Here is a 16,475-nt window from a genome sequence, read left to right as displayed (position 1 = left end):
TGTCCCTCTCGGCCGCCCACTTCATCAAACGACTAGCGTTAGGGGCTTGGGGGGCTGTGTTCCTCCGGACCGCCTGGGGGCGCCCGTCCGCGCGGCCTCTCTATCTCCGAGCTCATCTCTATGGTGCTCCCTCGCGGACCATGACGGCGGGGGAGGGCGGGGTCATCGCCTTTTCCGCTAAGCGTCTCCTCTAGCCCATCGTCTCGTTGCTCCGGAGCCTCCCGTGTCGGCCCGCCCGCCGAGCCCACAAACAGGCAGGCGCTCGGGGGGCGCGCGAGGGGCGCGCGGGGGGGAGTTCCGGTTCCGGTTCTTTGTGCAGCTGCCTCGGCGGCTCCGGGAAGATGGCGGCCCGGGCGGGTTTCCAGTCTGTGGCACCGAGCGGCGGGGCCGGAGCCTCAGGAGGGGCGGGCGCGGCAGCTGCTCTGGGCCCGGGCGGAACTCCCGGGCCTCCCGTGAGAATGGGTCCGGCGCCGGGTCAAGGGCTGTACCGTTCCCCGATGCCCGGGGCGGCCTATCCGGTGAGTGGGGCAGAAGGAGGGGCGCGTGGGCCGGGGGCGGGGCCGAGCCAGGGCCTGGGAGTGACAGGGATGGGGGAGGAGCAGGAGGGACTCCCCTGGAAGGGGTTCTGGTCCTGGGTTGGGGGTGAGGAAGACAGTGAGCATCCTCCCCCGCACCCCCCGCTCCCACAAGCATTGTTTCAGTGGGGAGTCGGGAAGGTGAAGTGGAGCTTGGGATGGCCATGAAGAGCAAAAGGGACATGGGCTCAGAGGAGCACCCAAGGTGTAGCTGCAAATTGAGGTCAGCTTCAAAAGAGAAGCCAGCAGAGTAGATGGAGGGCCAGAGGGGATGTCTGATGAGTCAGATTGAGGAGAGAATTTGAGTATAACCTGGCTGTCTAATAGCTTTTGGGTCCTATTTTCTCTAGATTGGAACTGGGGCAGAGGATGGTCCAGTTACCTACATTTCAAAAAAGCAGAGGGGTCAGACTCTCTTGTCATTATCCTCTGCCCTACCCAACAGCTTTGTTCCATTCAAAGAATTCAGGTTCCTGCCCCCCACCCCCCACGTTTCCATTCTTGGGGTTGGTTAACTAGCAGGGGAAGCTATGATATCTCTGGGTCCTCTCCTCTCTGTAGAGACCAGGTATGCTACCAGGCAGCCGAATGACACCTCAGGGACCTTCCATGGGACCTCCTGGCTATGGGGGGAACCCTTCAGTCCGACCTGGCCTGGCTCAGTCAGGGATGGACCAGTCCCGCAAGAGACCTGCACCTCAGCAGATCCAGCAGGTCCAGCAGCAGGCGGTCCAAAATCGAAACCACAAGTAAGATGACCTGAGTGGAGGAAGGGAGGGATAGGGAGGCCTGTGAAGATACAGGTGGTGGGAGAAGTGGTGATACAGTATCAGCAGGTGATGCTGCTGGGATTCACCATTGAGAATGCCTGGTAGCGGTGCTGGTGTTGGTGGAGTTGATGATGGAGAAAGGTTTTTTCTTTGATTTGAGAAAAGCTTTACAGGCTCTCACTTTACAATAAATAGAGGTGCTGATGGCTAATTTTAATGTTCAGACTTGTTCTATCCCAACCTGATAACAGTATTTATTCTGAACAGTGCAAAGAAAAAGAAGATGGCTGACAAAATTCTACCTCAAAGGGTGAGTCCAATTTCTAGGTTTTCTTGAAGGTGTGGTGAGTTTGAGACTAGAGATGGTGAGCACTACATCCCAGTTATATCTTTTCTATTCTGAAGATTCGTGAACTGGTACCAGAATCCCAGGCCTATATGGACCTCTTGGCTTTTGAAAGGAAACTGGACCAGACTATCATGAGGAAACGGCTAGATATCCAGGAGGCCTTGAAACGTCCTATTAAGGTAACATAGGAAAGCACTAGGCAGATAGCCAAAGGAGAAAACCTTCACCAGGCTTAAGATGAAAAATCTTGTCATTTAAATTGCAGTGTTTTGGCTGGGCACTGGTGGCTCATCTTTGTAATCCTAGTTACTAAGAAGGCTAAGATATGAGAATTGCAGTTAAAAGCCAGCCCAGGCAGGAAAGTCTGTGACACTTTTTCTTTCTTTCTTTTTTTTTTTTTTGCCAGTCCTGGGGCTTGAAGTCAAGGCCTGAGCACTGTCCCTGACTTTTTGCTCAAAGCTAGCACTCTACCACTTGAGCCACAGCACCACTTCTGGCTTTTTCTGTTTATGCAGTGCTGAGGAATTGAACCCAGGGCTTCATTTATGCTAGGCCAGCACTCTACCACTAGGCCACATTCCCAGCCCTCCATGAGACTCTTATCTCCAATTATCCACATAAAGTAGAGCTGTGGCTCAAAGTGGCAGAGTACTGGACTTGAGCAAAAAAGCTCAGGGTCAATGTCCAGGTCCTGAGTTCAAGTCCTATGACTAACAGAAAACAAACAAAAAACAGAACGGTAAGATGGCACTGGTGGCTCATGCCTGTAATCCTAGCTACTCAGAAGGCTGAGATCTGAGAATCACGATTGGAAACCTGCCCCGGCAGGAAAGTGGGTGAGACTCTTACCTCCAATTAATCACCGGAAAACCAGAAGTGGACCTGTGGCTCAAAGTGGTAGAGCTACTAGCCTTGAGCACCAAAGCTCAAGGCCAGCACTCAGGCCCTGAGTTCAAGCTCCATGACAGACATCAAAAAAAAAAAGAACAGCCCAGCAAGGTAGGGGGTAAAGGTTGATGTTTCTTTCTTTTTTTTCTTTTTTGCCAGTCCTGGGGCTTGAACTCAGGGCCTGAGTACTGTCCCTGGCTTCTTTTTGCTCAAGGCTAGCATTCTACCACTTAACCACAGTGCCACTTCCTGCTTTTTCTGTTTATGTGGTGCTTAGGAATCGAACCCAGGGCTTCATGCATGCTAGGCAAGCACTCAACCACTAAGCTACAGTCTCAGCCCTGGATTGATGTTTCTTGAACCAGAAATATACCCTATCCATGTTTTTACTATGATGGCTCTGCTACCTTGGGAACCTGGCACTGTGCATGACTTTGTCCACCTGGGATCCCAGTACTGTTCTGAATGAAATTTTCATTCACCCAAGGGACAGCAATCGAGTCTGTTAGGAGTAATTCTGGGGTTTGGGAAGATTCTTATTCAGCATCAAACCACTGAAGCCCCACTATCAATCCTGTTTCTGCTTTCTTCAGCAAAAACGGAAGCTTCGTATTTTCATTTCTAACACTTTCAATCCGGCCAAGTCAGATGCCGAGGACGGGGAAGGGACCGTGGCTTCCTGGGAACTTCGGGTAGAAGGACGGCTCCTGGAGGATGTGAGTTCAAGATCTACAGAGATCATGGTTGATGTGTAGGATGGGAGCTGCTGGGTCTGAGCAGTGTTGTCCAATCTTCAGAAAGCCTTACTGGTTTTTAAGCTCCTGCTGGGAGCACCAGAGAGGGAGACACTCTGTGCTCAGAAAGACAATGGACCTTTTATATCTATTACCATAGTTTGGCCCTCGCTGGTATCAAAAACCTTATTGTCTTGGGATCTGATTTGTTATTTACCTTACTCCTGGTGCTGTTGGCCATTCAGTTTAGCAGCATTTGTAGATTAGTTAGTTAGGTTGTGTTGTTTGTTTTGTGCATTTTCGTTTTTATTTTAAGTCTTTAAATCCTTGATTCCCACTGTGGTATTTCCAGCTTTTGTGGAGATGCCCCACAGTTTAAGTCGGGTAAATTTCTCTGACAAAGTCTTTGTTATTTCATGGGGAACGTTAACAGGCAGGTTGATAGTCTCCAAACTTCCCATCCCAGCAGCCCCTTAGGGAAGCTCACCTTTCTTTCCTTCCTTTGCACTCTGGCTCCATTTTTAGCTGCTTGCAGGCAAGCTGATTTGAATGCATTTTTGCAGGAGAACTAGGACTCAATGTTAGAGCCTCCATCTTCTCTATATAGGTCTAGTCCATCTGCTGATTATATCATTCTGTCCAAATAAAGCTGTTTTTGTTCTGGCTGGTTACTGCCTGTGATTCATTTCCCCCCTACAGTCAGACTTTCTCTTTCAGATATGCTTTATGTACAAGGGTTTGGCTTAACTTGCCTCATTTCCCCTAGGGAAATGAGATGGATAAGTGACTTTGTCCTTATAGGCTGCTTCTTTGGGGTTTTACTGATACCATAACTAGGTTTTGTTGTTGTTTTTTCTGGTTCCCAGGTTTTAACTTAAGGCCTTGAGCTCCTGCTTGGCTTTTTCACTCACAGCTGGTGCTCTACCACTTGAGCCATACCACCAGTCCAGCATTTTGTGACAGTTGTTTTTTTTGCCAGTCCTGGGCCTTGAACTCAGGGTCTGAGCACTGTCCCTGGCTTTTTGCTCAAGGCTAGCACTCTGCCACTTGAGCCACAGCGCCCCCTCTGGCCATTTTCTGTATATGTGGTACTGGGGAATTGAACCCAGGGCATCATGTATATGAGGCAAGCACTCTTGCCACTAGGCCATATTCCCAGCCACCAGTCCAGCATTTTGATGGTTAATTGGATATAGAGTATCTCAGACTTGTTTGCCCGGGCTGGCTTTGAATCTCAGTCCTCAGATTTCAGCTTCCTGGGTAGCTAGGATATACAAGTGGAAGCCACGAGTGCTAGGTAGATGCTCACCTTGCCATCTCTTAGATAGAAGACATTCTTGATTTTTCCTCTCATTGCTGTTGTGGGTGTTTTTTTTGTTGTTGTTGTTTTGTTTTGACCAGTCCTGGGGCTTGGACTCAGGGCCTGAGCACTGTCCCTGGCTTCCTTTTGCTCAAGGCTAGCACTCTGCCACTTGAGCCACAGCGCCCCTTCTTGCCATTTCCTGTATATGTGGTGCTGGGGAATTGAACCCAGGGCCTCATGCATACGAGGCAAGCACTCTTGCCACTAGGCCATATCCCCAGCCCCTGTTGTGGGTGTTTTTAATAGGGGTTTGTCCTGGGAAACGTTTTTTTTGGCCTCTTCTAACATGGTCTTTCCTATCTCTCTTCTAGTCAGCCTTGTCCAAATATGATGCCACCAAACAAAAGAGGAAATTTTCTTCCTTTTTTAAGTCCTTGGTGATCGAATTAGACAAAGACCTGTATGGACCAGACAACCATCTGGTAGAAGTGAGTAGTTATGCCTTGTATGCTCTGACTCTGGTTGGAGGATGGTGGACTTGGGAGCCAAACTAACACCTAAGGAGAGAGGGAGATAAAAAAAATAATAATGTTCAGGTCGACCATTGAAGTTTGTACATCCACCTCCAGATGGCACTAGTTGTGTTTACTTTGGACCTGAGAACTCTTGGAATCTGACTTGTCCTACCTTTTTAATTTATTGTCCTAATCATTGCCTCTACTTTCAAGTCTTATAATGAAGGCCTCTTGTGAATATCAGGCCATCTCTGAATCTTGCTTATTAATAATTATGAGTTGTTACCCATGTATCATTCATATTGTTTTCTGATAGCAATTCTTTTAATTAAAAGGATTGGTTAAGGGTGCTAGTACTTGCCTAGGTTACTTTTATAAACTTGGGTCTTAGATTCATTTCCAAATCATCAGTAATCCTTTATTGTAATGCCTGATTGTGTAATGTGTTTTAAAGACCACGTTAGCACCAGTTTTATTTGGGATACAGGCCCAGAATAACCAGTGGTCCATGTATACTTAACTTGCTACTTTCTTTGCCAATGTAGCCGCAACCCCTTAACCTCAACCACTAAGAGACATGGGAAGGTCTTTACCATCTAATAAGGGAAGTAAGCCATAGACTCAATAGAAACTTGTAAATATATTTAACTTAATTTTATACTAATAGAGTAGCAATGAATGTGGACTGAAAAGTCAGACAGACACATCAAAACTCAAATTGCATTTCCACCACTTATTGGTATTTGACCTAGGCAAGTTACTTCATTCTTCTAAGCACTAGTATTTTCATCCGTAAAATAGATTTTTTTTCATTTTTGCTTTTTTTTTTTGGCCAGTCCTGGGCCTTGGACTCAGGGCCTGAGCACTGTCCCTGGCTTCTTCCGGCTCAAGGCTAGCACTCTGCCACGTGAGCCACAGAACCACTTCTGGCCGTTTTCTATATATGTGATGCTGGGGAATCGAACCCAGGGCTTCGTGTATATGAGGCAAGCACTCTTGCCACTCACTAGGCCATATTCCCAGCCCTAAAATAGGTATAATCGGGCCTATCTCGAATGGATGTTTGGGAATTAAATGATGACCAGGTAAATGTCTTAGCATACTCTTGTTCATAATAAGTATGCAGTAAATGGTAACTACATTGTGTTTCTTTTCTCATATCTATTATCCATTTTGTGGGCAAAAGTTTCACTGGAAATGCAGGCTAATTTAAATGTGATTTCCCAACACTCAGAATTAAAAGAGTAATCTTCTTATACACAGACAATAATCCCCAAACCATAGGCAGACTTTAGGTGTGTCTTATGCTATTGCTCTTCTCCAGTAACCTCAGTAATGAAAGTTGATTGTTCAGTCATTACAGAAGCTCTTCCCTCCCACCCCAGCTCTTCCTCTGGGAGAGCCCCGCTGACATCTTCCTCTCTGTAGTGGCACAGGACCGCCACTACCCAGGAGACTGATGGCTTCCAGGTGAAGCGGCCAGGAGATGTGAATGTACGGTGTACTGTCCTGCTGATGCTGGATTACCAGGTATTCTGTCGAGATGTTAGAGGGTCGAGCATTCAGAGCCACATCTCAGTAACAGTCCAGCCTGTAACAGTTTAGGTCTAGTTGTGAATAACTTGCCACTTTAGTACATGGATAATTCTTACCTTATTATTTTCTTGTCCCTAAGGATGCACAGTATTAATGTTTGCTGGCTAGATAGAATGTGTCATCACAGTAATAAGCACCTCAAGATACATACTAATCTAACTCAATGGCTTCATTTCCTATATTCTTTGATTCTGTGCAGCCTCCCCAGTTTAAATTAGACCCTCGCCTGGCTCGGCTCCTGGGCATCCATACCCAGACTCGTCCAGTGATCATCCAAGCACTCTGGCAGTATATCAAGACACATAAGCTCCAGGACCCTCACGAACGAGAATTTGTCATCTGTGACAAGTACCTCCAACAGGTATATTAAAGACTCTTCCTTTTGCTAGGATCTGTATGAGCACTAGTCATACTCAAAATGCCTATTTGTAGCCTCTTCTCTTTCTCATAGATCTTCGAATCTCAACGTATGAAGTTTTCAGAGATCCCTCAACGGCTCCATGCCTTGCTTATGCCACCAGAACCCATCATCATTAACCATGTCATCAGGTAAGCTTGAGTATGGGAGGTCTAGGTATACTGGAGCTGGCTCGGAATAGCCCACACAGTTGGTTGTTAACAGGGATTTTGTAAGCAGTTTGTGTAACATGGCTATTACTAAAACTAAATTACACTAAAAAAATAAGAGTAATAAAGCCGGGAGCTGGTGGTTCACATCTGTAATCCTAGCTACTCAGGGGGCTGAGATGTAAGGATAGCAATTTGAAGCCAGCCTGGGCACAAAAGTCTGTGAGAGCCGGAAGTGGTGCTGTGGCTCAAGTGGTAGAGTGCTAGCCTTGAGTTCAAAGAGGCTGGGATGGTGCCCAGGCCTCAAGTTCAAGCCCCAGGATTAGCAAAAAAAATACATACACTCTCAAAACTTCCTAGTTTGTTTGTTGTTTTTTTTAATCACACTCATATCTGCACTCTCAGGATTACTCATGTCTGCATGGTAGAAGTACTTCTGTTTGTGAGGTACTATTGAACAACTCTTTCCAACTCTGTGCCTACTGACAATGTTGGTGGCTGGAACACTGAACATTAGGGCTCCACTGTCCCCTTAGAGAATCAGCTCTACCAGCTTATCAGTGTGGGAGGAGTTATCAGCTGTCTTTTCCCCTGGCAGTACTGGGGTTTGAACTCAAGGCCTTGGACTTTCTAGGTAGACACTGTTTTACCACTGATTTACACCTCTAGTCCTTCTTTGCTTTGGTTATTTTTGAGATAGGTTCTTGGCATTTTGCTCAGCCTAGCCTAGACCACAATCTTTCTTAACTAGGATGGCAGACATAGGCTACTGTACCTAGCTTCTTCTGTTGAGATGGAGTCTTAGGAACTTTTTTGCCCTGTTGGCCTGGAACTATACTTCTCCCACCTCAACCTCCCACATAGTTAGGATGGACAGGCAATCACCAGTGTGTCCTGCTATTGGTTAAGAATCTCATAAACTTTTTGCCAAGACTGACCTCAAACCATAACCCTCCCAATCTCAGCTTCCTGCATAGCTAAAATTACAGGTATAAGCTGCTGCATTCAGCTCTTGTGGCATATGTCATGTGTATGTGCATGCATGACAACTGGGGCTTGAACTAGTTTCAAATGAGAATTCTCAGACATCAGTCCTTTTGTTTATCTCGTGTGTGTGTGTGCGTGCGTGCGTGTGTGTGTGTGTGTGTGTGTGTGTGTGTGTGTTGCCAGTCCTAGAGCATCAGGTTAAGCCGTGGGTACTGTTTCTGAGCTTTTTTTGCTCAAGGCTAGTGCTCTACTACCACAGCTTCATTTCTGTCGTTTTTGGTTTTTTTTTTGTTTTTGTTTTCGGTTGGTCATGGGGCTTGAATTTAGGGTCTGGGCACTGTCCCTGAGCTTTTGTGCTCAAGGCTAGTGCTCTATCACTTAAAGCCACAGTACCACTTCTGGTTTTGTGGTAGTTGAAGATAAAAAGTCTCACAGACTTTTCTTCCCAGGCTGGCTTCAAATTGTGATCCTCAGATCTTAGCCTCCAGAGTAGCTAGGATTACAGGCATGAGCTAACAACACCTGGCTTCCATTGCTTTTTAGTTGGAAGGCAGAGTGAGACATCCCCTGGAGACAGATAGGGAGTAAAGAAAAGTATTTCCTCAAAGCAGCATGTCACAGTAATTGGCTATCATCTATTTGTCTTTCTTCTATTGCTCCATGTTACTTAGGCCCTGAGACATCACACAGCCTGTAGTCACTTACACCATGTGGGTGTGTCTGTGTACTTAGTTTAGTTTGATTTGATTGTGAGGTAGATCAAGTTTAAAAGTTATGGGCTGGGGATATGGCCTAGTGGCAAGAGTGCTTGCCTCGTATACACGAGGCCCTGGGTTCGATTCCTCAGCACCACATATACAGAAAATGGCCAGAAGTGGGGCTGTGGCTCAAGTGGCAGAGTGCTAGCCTTGAGCAAAAAGAAGCCAGGGACAGTGCTCAGGCCCTGAGTTCACGTCCTAGGACTGGCAAAAAAAAAAAAAAAAAGTTCTGTGGTAGCAGTTTCCTCCTGGGATCAAAAGATCTTTCCACTGGGCATGTTCTTACCCTATTTGAATTTTTACTACTTAATGTTTTTTAAAAAAAATATTTGTATATGATAAATTGCACCCATACTGAGCACATTGAAGTGTTGTTTGAAGATTTCAAATGACTGTATATAGCACATAGCTTCTATTGCAGTTAAGGTACAGAGTATTTGTGTTGCATCCAAGAGTGGCTTAAACCCTTTATTTTCAGTCAGCTCCTTTCTCCTTTGTTACTAGGTCTTTTTTTTTTTTTTTTTTTTTTTGGTTCTGAGGCTTGAACTCAAGGCCTAGGTGCTGTCCCTGAGCTGCTTTTGCTTAAGACTAGCACTCTACCACTTTGAGCCATAGCTTCACTTCTCGCTTCGTTGTTGTTGTTGTTGCTGTTTGGTAGTTAATTGGAGATAAGAATCTCACAGACTTTCCTGCCTGGGCTGTCTTTGAACTGAGATCCTCAGATCTCAGCCTTCTGTGTAGCTAGGATTACAGATGTGAACTACTAGCACTTGGATGGGGCATCTTTTGACTATGCCAACCATATCTGATTTCTTTGCTCTCTACCCCAGTGTTGACCCAAATGACCAGAAAAAGACAGCTTGCTATGATATTGATGTGGAAGTAGATGATACCTTGAAGACCCAGATGAATTCTTTTCTGCTGTCCACTGCCAGCCAACAGGAGATCGCTACTCTAGACAACAAGGTAGGGTTCTCTGAGTTTGAGTTTTGTCAATCTCCACCTCCTCATCACAACTGGGCTTACCTTTTAATATCTGGTTTTAATTCAAAGTATATTGTCACTGTATATATCAGGAAGGATATTGGAGATTGATGGAAACCAGACTCATGTGAGTTCTTCTTCTGACTATACCTTTTTAATAGCATTGAACCTCAGTTTCTCATCTGTAAAATAGAGTTATAATATCTATATTTATAAGATTGGTCTGAGGATGATGTGAAACAATATGTTTAAGGAAACAAGACTGTATCTAACACTTAACAGCCAGTAGTTAGTTGTTCCTGCTACTGTTATCACTTTGATCATCATTAACATTGTTAGGCACAGTTCCTTTAGACAGATCTAGAAGTACTCTTCAAACACAAAGGACAGGGAGAATAGATAACTAAATCTTGATTGACAAATGAGAGCTAATAAAAAGGGAGAAGGAGTAACAAATATTAGGGATGTGGAGGCAAAGGACATTACAGAAAGATGGAACAGGGTATGTAAAAGTCCAGAATCAGAGAACCTGCTGTGTTCGAGAAGTACAAGCCATTGGTGTGCTAGATACACTGCAAGGATGCAATGTTTTGGGAAAGGAAGCTGTCTGAGGAAGAAGAAGCCTAATTATACAGGTTTTGTTTTGTTTTTGTATCCTTATTTATTTTGGTCAATCATGAAGCTTGAACTCAGGGCCTGGGTGCTGTCCCTGAGCTCTTTCACTCATGGTTAGCACTCTATCACTTTCAGCCACTTCCTAGTCATACAGTTTTGATGCCAGAACTAGTTCCCACTTCATCCTGCAGATTAGATCAGGACCCCTGACCACCAGTGAAGGCACTGATGCTATTTGTATCTAGAATAATGGTTAGTGGGAAGGCGAACAGTGCGTTGTAAATGGGACTGGTTGAGAGACAAGCCCAGTTACGAGGCTGCACAGTAATTCATGTGAGAGTTGTTGAAGACACAGAGAAGGTGAAAATGAGCAGATTTGAGAGGTATCAAAGTAGAAGAGATCTGTCTACCACTTGAATGGGGCTGAGAGAAAAAGAGGTATTATGGTGATCCCCAGGATTTTAGCTTGGGTGGCTATTTGCATCCACTAAGATAGGAAGAGGAAGATGAGGAAGAAACAGCATTAGGTGTCAGTGGTTTACACCTGTAAACCTAGCTACTCAGGAGGCTGAGATTGGGGGATCGTGGTTTGAAGCCAGCTAGACAGGGAAGTCTATGAATCTCTCATCTCCAATTAATCACAGAAAAAGCCAGAAGTGATGCAAGTGGTAGAGTGCTAGTCTGGAGCAAAAGGAGTTCAGGGAGAGTGCCCAGGACAAGCAAAAGAAAAAGAAAAAAAAAAGAGCATTAGGGAAAAGGCATTGAATTTAGTTTCAGAGATGTAGAGTTTAAATGTTTAGAGATATTAATAAACCATTTGTATTGGTTGGAGTTTAGAAAATGGACAATGAATGAGGGACTCGCAACCCATCAGTAGTTATGGATTAAATATTTACTTGTAGTGATATTGAAGAGACTAAAGGACAACTATTTTCACATGGACTGGACTGGGAGACAGAAGTAAATACCCATTAGCTGCTGAAAGAATGCTGAGGGCAGAACAGTAGGAGCCCTGTACAGCTTGCCAGTTTTGGGCAGCAGCAGCCCATACCATGGTTAGAAGAAGTACACAGTGTATGTCATCAGCACCTTGTGCCTTTTTATTTTCCATGCCAGTCCTGGGCCTTGAACTCAGAGCCTGAGTGCTGCCCCTGAGCTTTTATGCTTAAGACTAATGCTCTACCACTTTAGCCACTGCTCCACTTCCAGCTTTTTTGGAGGTTTATTGAAGATAAGAGTCTCATGGACTGGCTTTAAACTCTGGTCTCCAGATCTCAACCTCCTGAGTAGCTAGGATTAGAGGCGTGAGCCATCAGCACTAGGCTTGTCTGCCATTTTTAGCTTCATGTTTAACTTAATGGTGTGAGGTTCCCTGTTCCTTTTAGATCCATGAGACAATAGAAACTATCAACCAGCTGAAGACCCAGCGGGAGTTCATGCTGAGCTTTGCCAGAGACCCTCAGGGTTTCATCAATGACTGGCTTCAGTCCCAGTGCCGGGACCTCAAGGTAAAAAACTACCTGGTAGAAGAGCTGGGGGAGGAGACTTTTTTTTTTTTTTATAGCAGCACATGTCAGGGGCCATCTTGCAGTTAAGTATGGAAATAGAGGCAGAACCATCAAGTATGGAGTTCATGCTTGTCCAGGGCTGTTGCTGTGTTCCATGTTGTCTCAGAATACAGAGAGGAAGCCTTGATTGCTGCTCTCAAAGCAAAAAAGCATTCTGTTTGGAAGCAAGTAGTAACGTACATAAGACCTTATCAGAACTGACTGGAACCACCAACAAGGTAATTCAGAGAAGAAGGGAGATCAGTGAGGGTAAAATCACTGGGGAAGGCTTAAGTTTGGGATTTGAAGATATTTCTCAGAGAGAGGAATCCCGTAAGTTCAGGCAAGGGCGTGGAGACTTGAAATGTGGCTTCAGTTCCTGCCTAGCCTGTGGTTGCTGTGACTACAATTACAGGGGCTGAGCAGAAGAGTAAAGGTAGAGGGGTGTCAGAGGACCTTGGATAGGCAGTGACCTGTGGCTAGCTAGCTAGGGGTGGCTTTGAGTATGGTGTTAGTTTGTTGTAGGAAACTAACACAAACTGGGTGGCTTAAGCAACAGAAATAATTGTTTCATAGTTGTGGAGGCTGGAAGCCCAAAGTCAGGGTGCCAGGAGGGTTGGTTCCTTGTGAGAGTTTTGAGGGAGAATCAGTTCTATGCCATTCTGCTGGTAGCCATAGGCATTCCTTGGCTCATATTGGCCTATTCCATGTGTCTTCACATCATGTGGCTTCTGTATGTGTCTGTCTCTGTGTCCAAATTTCCCCTCTATAAAGATACTTGTCATATTGGATTAGGGTCTACCCCAATGACTTCATCTTAACTTGATCATCTTCAGAGACTCTTTCCAAATAAGGTCACATTACAGGTACTGGGAGGTTAGGATTTCAGCATCTTTTGGGGGGTATACAATTCAACCAATAACATGTCTGAAGGCAAGAAACAAGTGTGTTCTCCTCACACTCCCCAACCCCTTTCCAACCCCTTTCCCCTTAGACCATGACTGATGTGGTGGGTAACCCAGAGGAGGAGCGCCGCGCTGAATTCTACTTCCAGCCTTGGGCTCAGGAAGCTGTATGCCGATACTTCTACTCCAAGGTAGGTGCAGTGCCTGGGGACATAGACAGAAGGCAAAGGGTCAGTATGCCTGACTGGAGGTCAGTGATATTAGATGCCAGCTTCTTTTCTTCTCATCTCCCACTCCCTCGTCTATTTTCTCCTCAGGTGCAGCAGAGACGACAAGAATTAGAGCAAGCCTTGGGAATCCGGAATACCTAGGGCTTCTCCTACAACCCTGATTTGGCTGCACCATTTATTTAGGCTCTGTGCTGTGTGCCTCATAGCACCTGCCTTGGTTTTGCTCGGGGCTTCCCGGGGATGCTGTTGGTTCAAGGAAACACCAGAATGAAGAGGGTCTCACACTTCTGTCTCTCAAGACACCTATTATCCTCTTCTCCTACCCCATCCCTTCCCATTCCCCCAGCTTCCTTTTGCCCCACAAAGTTTCCATGTGCCTCTACCCTCCCTGGTCTACATAGGACCTCTAGGTAGTGATAGAGACCCTGTAGTAGTAATCAGTGCTCTGGAATGGGGCTAAGGCCAGATGGTCTTCAAGAAGACCAGCTGCATGGATCCTGCCCTTCAGAGACCCAGGAGTTGGGAGCTGTAGCCCCTCCTCTGAGACTCAGGCCTGAGGGCTCTCTATAAGCTAGTTGATCTTGGCCCTCCTAACAATTCAGTTTCCTTCCCTCCACAGGTTTGGAGCAAACTCTCCCTTCACTTATTGCTATCTAGCACTAAGGGCATCCTGGCTCTTGGGCTCCTCTGAGCCCCAGCTTATTCCTCACCCACTGGGCTGGCCTGTTGTCAGTGCTTTCAGCTCCTTTAGCAGGAGTTCATATCAGTATTGGAGTTTGTTCTTGAACTGTTGCTCCCTCCTCCACACTTCTGTAGCTGCCCTTTGTAAGATTTCCTCACATCTACCCTTACCCACAGCATTTGGGTGGGGACCTTGCCTTTCCCTGTCCAAGCCCCAGGACTCTAACCTGGGCAACTGTCATTGCCAGCAGAGACTGTTCCTTCCTGCTGTTGTTCTGGGGAGTGACTCCTCCATTCACTCAACCCTGCCCACTCCCTAATGGAGACACAGGCCTCGAATCAAACGGGTAAAGCCCTGGGCCATCCCTGTCTTCCTGTCCCTGTCTGCCCAGTTGATGCCCACTGGTGACTTGTAGGGCATTGAGGAGTGAAAGCGCCTAGGGCTAGAGAATAGCTGAGATGGGTTTGTGACTCTCCCCTTCCCTGCCTCACAGGCTTGTGACTCCCCTGTCCCTGCCCTCAAAGCTTCAGACCCCTCAGGTAGCAGCAGGACCTTGTGATCCTGGCCTCTTGGGACAAAGATGGCTTTGCATCTTTCCAGGAGAGCCTCAGAACCTTCCAGGTTGTATCACACACACCCTGAACCCCCACCCCCCCACCCCAGTTAGCGTATCCCGGGCTCGCAGACAACATAGCAGGGTGGGAGACAGCTGGGCACAGAGGGGGATTCCGTTCAGCATGGGCTCTGAACCCACAGAACTGACAAAGCCCCTGCTTCCCCACCCCTCCTCAGGCTCCTGCGAGCACACCCCTTGCCCCTCGTTCCTGCGTGGTCTACACTGCAAACAGCAGTTTTCCCCCTTTCTTCCCCTTCCTGCCATATACTTGCTCTTCCCTCAAAAGATTCTCCCCACAGTGACACTGGATGGCCCTGGGGCCCAGTCTGGCTCCTAGCTGGAACTGCAAGGAGGAAGCTCAGCACTCCTACAGTGTCGCTGTTGATAACTGTTTTTATTAACTGAATTATTGTGTTTTTTTTCATGGACCAAAATTTTTTTTGTACTGTCCCCTTACTGATGTCACCCAGTTTTAATAAAAGGATCTTCTGAAGGGCGAGTCCCCTGCTCCTGTGGGAGGCCGCCTCCCGGGCTCCTCCAGCACTGTCGGCTCTGCTCTGCTCACAGCGGCAGCTCATTTGACCACACCTACTGAGCATTTACTGTATGTCAGCCATGGGACCAGGTGCTGGGGACTCCAAGGAAATGAGCTTTTTCCCCTGGGATGCTGGTCTCACTCCAGCAGTTGATAACCCGAGGGTCCAGACCGTCTGAGAGCTGCTTGGGATGGTTGGGCCCCTCCACTGGGTCTTACATTCTCAGCTCCCATCCATCAGGTATGGACACATCAGTGCCACTGCGATCTTCTTGCTGGCTGGAGTGAGCCATCCTTGTGGTCCCTTGGCTTGATGAACCAGATTCTTCTCTAGAGCGCCACTTCTCTCCCAGGTGCCCGTCTAGCTGGGACCAAAGCCTGGCAGCAGCCGGCACTGATATTTCAAAGAATTTTATGATCATCGAGGTTCCACTCAAATTCTGAGTAAGATGTCACAGCAGTGTTTTGTTTTTTAAAAACTTACTAGATCATTCACTTTGCTTTTAGCCTATGCTAGCCTTGAACTGGAGATCCACCTCTGCCTTTCGAGTGCTTGACCACTCTTGGTAAGCTCTTAGGTCCGATGTGGAAAGACAGTGTTATTATCATGCATGCATGCATACATATATACATACATACATACGTTCCAGAATGCTCACACCTATAACCTAGCTACTCAGGCTGAGATCCGGAGGATTGAGAGTCAGTGCCAACTAGGACAGAAAAGTCCTTGAGACTCCATCTCTCCCCAAAAAAGAGGAAAAGCCAGGCTAAAGCTAGGCTAGGAGGCCTAATGATGGAGCCCCAGCACAGCAAGAGCAGGGCCATGAGTTCAAACCTTGATTACAACAAAAGGACTCCCCCTGGCAGTTTGAAAGTCTGCCCAAGAGTGGTTCTTAGCAAAAGCCTGACCTGCTGCATTTCTCCCTGTTGCCACCTGGTGGCTCAGTGCTTTCCTCTGCGTCCTTATCCAGTGAGGGCATGAAGCAGAATGAGAGGGCACAGAGTAAGTACAGCCACCTTCCAAAGTCAGAGTTAAAAATTAACCCTTTTCCTCCAGGCTTGGAGCTCTCCAACATTGCCTGCCACTTCTGCCTGGCCAGAACTTCAGGGTTTCTCAAGCTTGAATAGGGAAAGCAGGGCATGTGTGATACCTAGGAATAAAATGCATTTCAAGGACACCAAAATGTCATCTGTTTTTCACCTGGGCTAGTTACATGTGTCATTCATGGATGATGAATCATTTAATTTTTTCAGGCAGTCTGTAGCTCGCTTTTGGGAAAAGAGCTCAAGTGCCACTGAGAAGACACCCTATTTTT

At 46.6% G+C, this 16,475-nt stretch overlaps 1 protein-coding gene across 2 annotated transcripts; it reads left to right on the top strand.

The window, feature by feature from the left end:
* Positions 1-224: 224 nt before the first annotated feature.
* Smarcd1 (SWI/SNF related, matrix associated, actin dependent regulator of chromatin, subfamily d, member 1) lies at positions 225-15,114 on the top strand. 2 transcript variants are annotated; one of them, XM_048364685.1, is made up of 13 exons: positions 227-518; positions 1,137-1,324; positions 1,613-1,655; positions 1,751-1,873; positions 3,176-3,298; positions 4,991-5,107; positions 6,563-6,664; positions 6,930-7,091; positions 7,182-7,279; positions 9,873-10,008; positions 12,027-12,149; positions 13,183-13,284; positions 13,411-15,114. In XM_048364685.1, the coding sequence occupies exons 1-13, from the start codon at positions 342-344 to the stop codon at positions 13,462-13,464; spliced, it is 1,548 nt and encodes a 515-aa protein (XP_048220642.1). In that variant the 5' UTR covers positions 227-341; the 3' UTR covers positions 13,465-15,114. The 2 variants fall into 2 exon arrangements, with proteins under 2 accessions (XP_048220648.1, XP_048220642.1); XM_048364691.1 differs by lacking the exon at positions 3,176-3,298 and having other exon boundaries at positions 225-518.
* Positions 15,115-16,475: the final 1,361 nt, after the last annotated feature.

This window comes from Perognathus longimembris, chromosome 1, assembly GCF_023159225.1.
Source record: "Perognathus longimembris pacificus isolate PPM17 chromosome 1, ASM2315922v1, whole genome shotgun sequence".
Lineage (NCBI taxonomy): Eukaryota > Metazoa > Chordata > Mammalia > Rodentia > Heteromyidae > Perognathus > Perognathus longimembris.
Note: the sequence above shows the minus strand (reverse complement) of the source record. Positions and strands in the feature narration are given on the sequence as shown.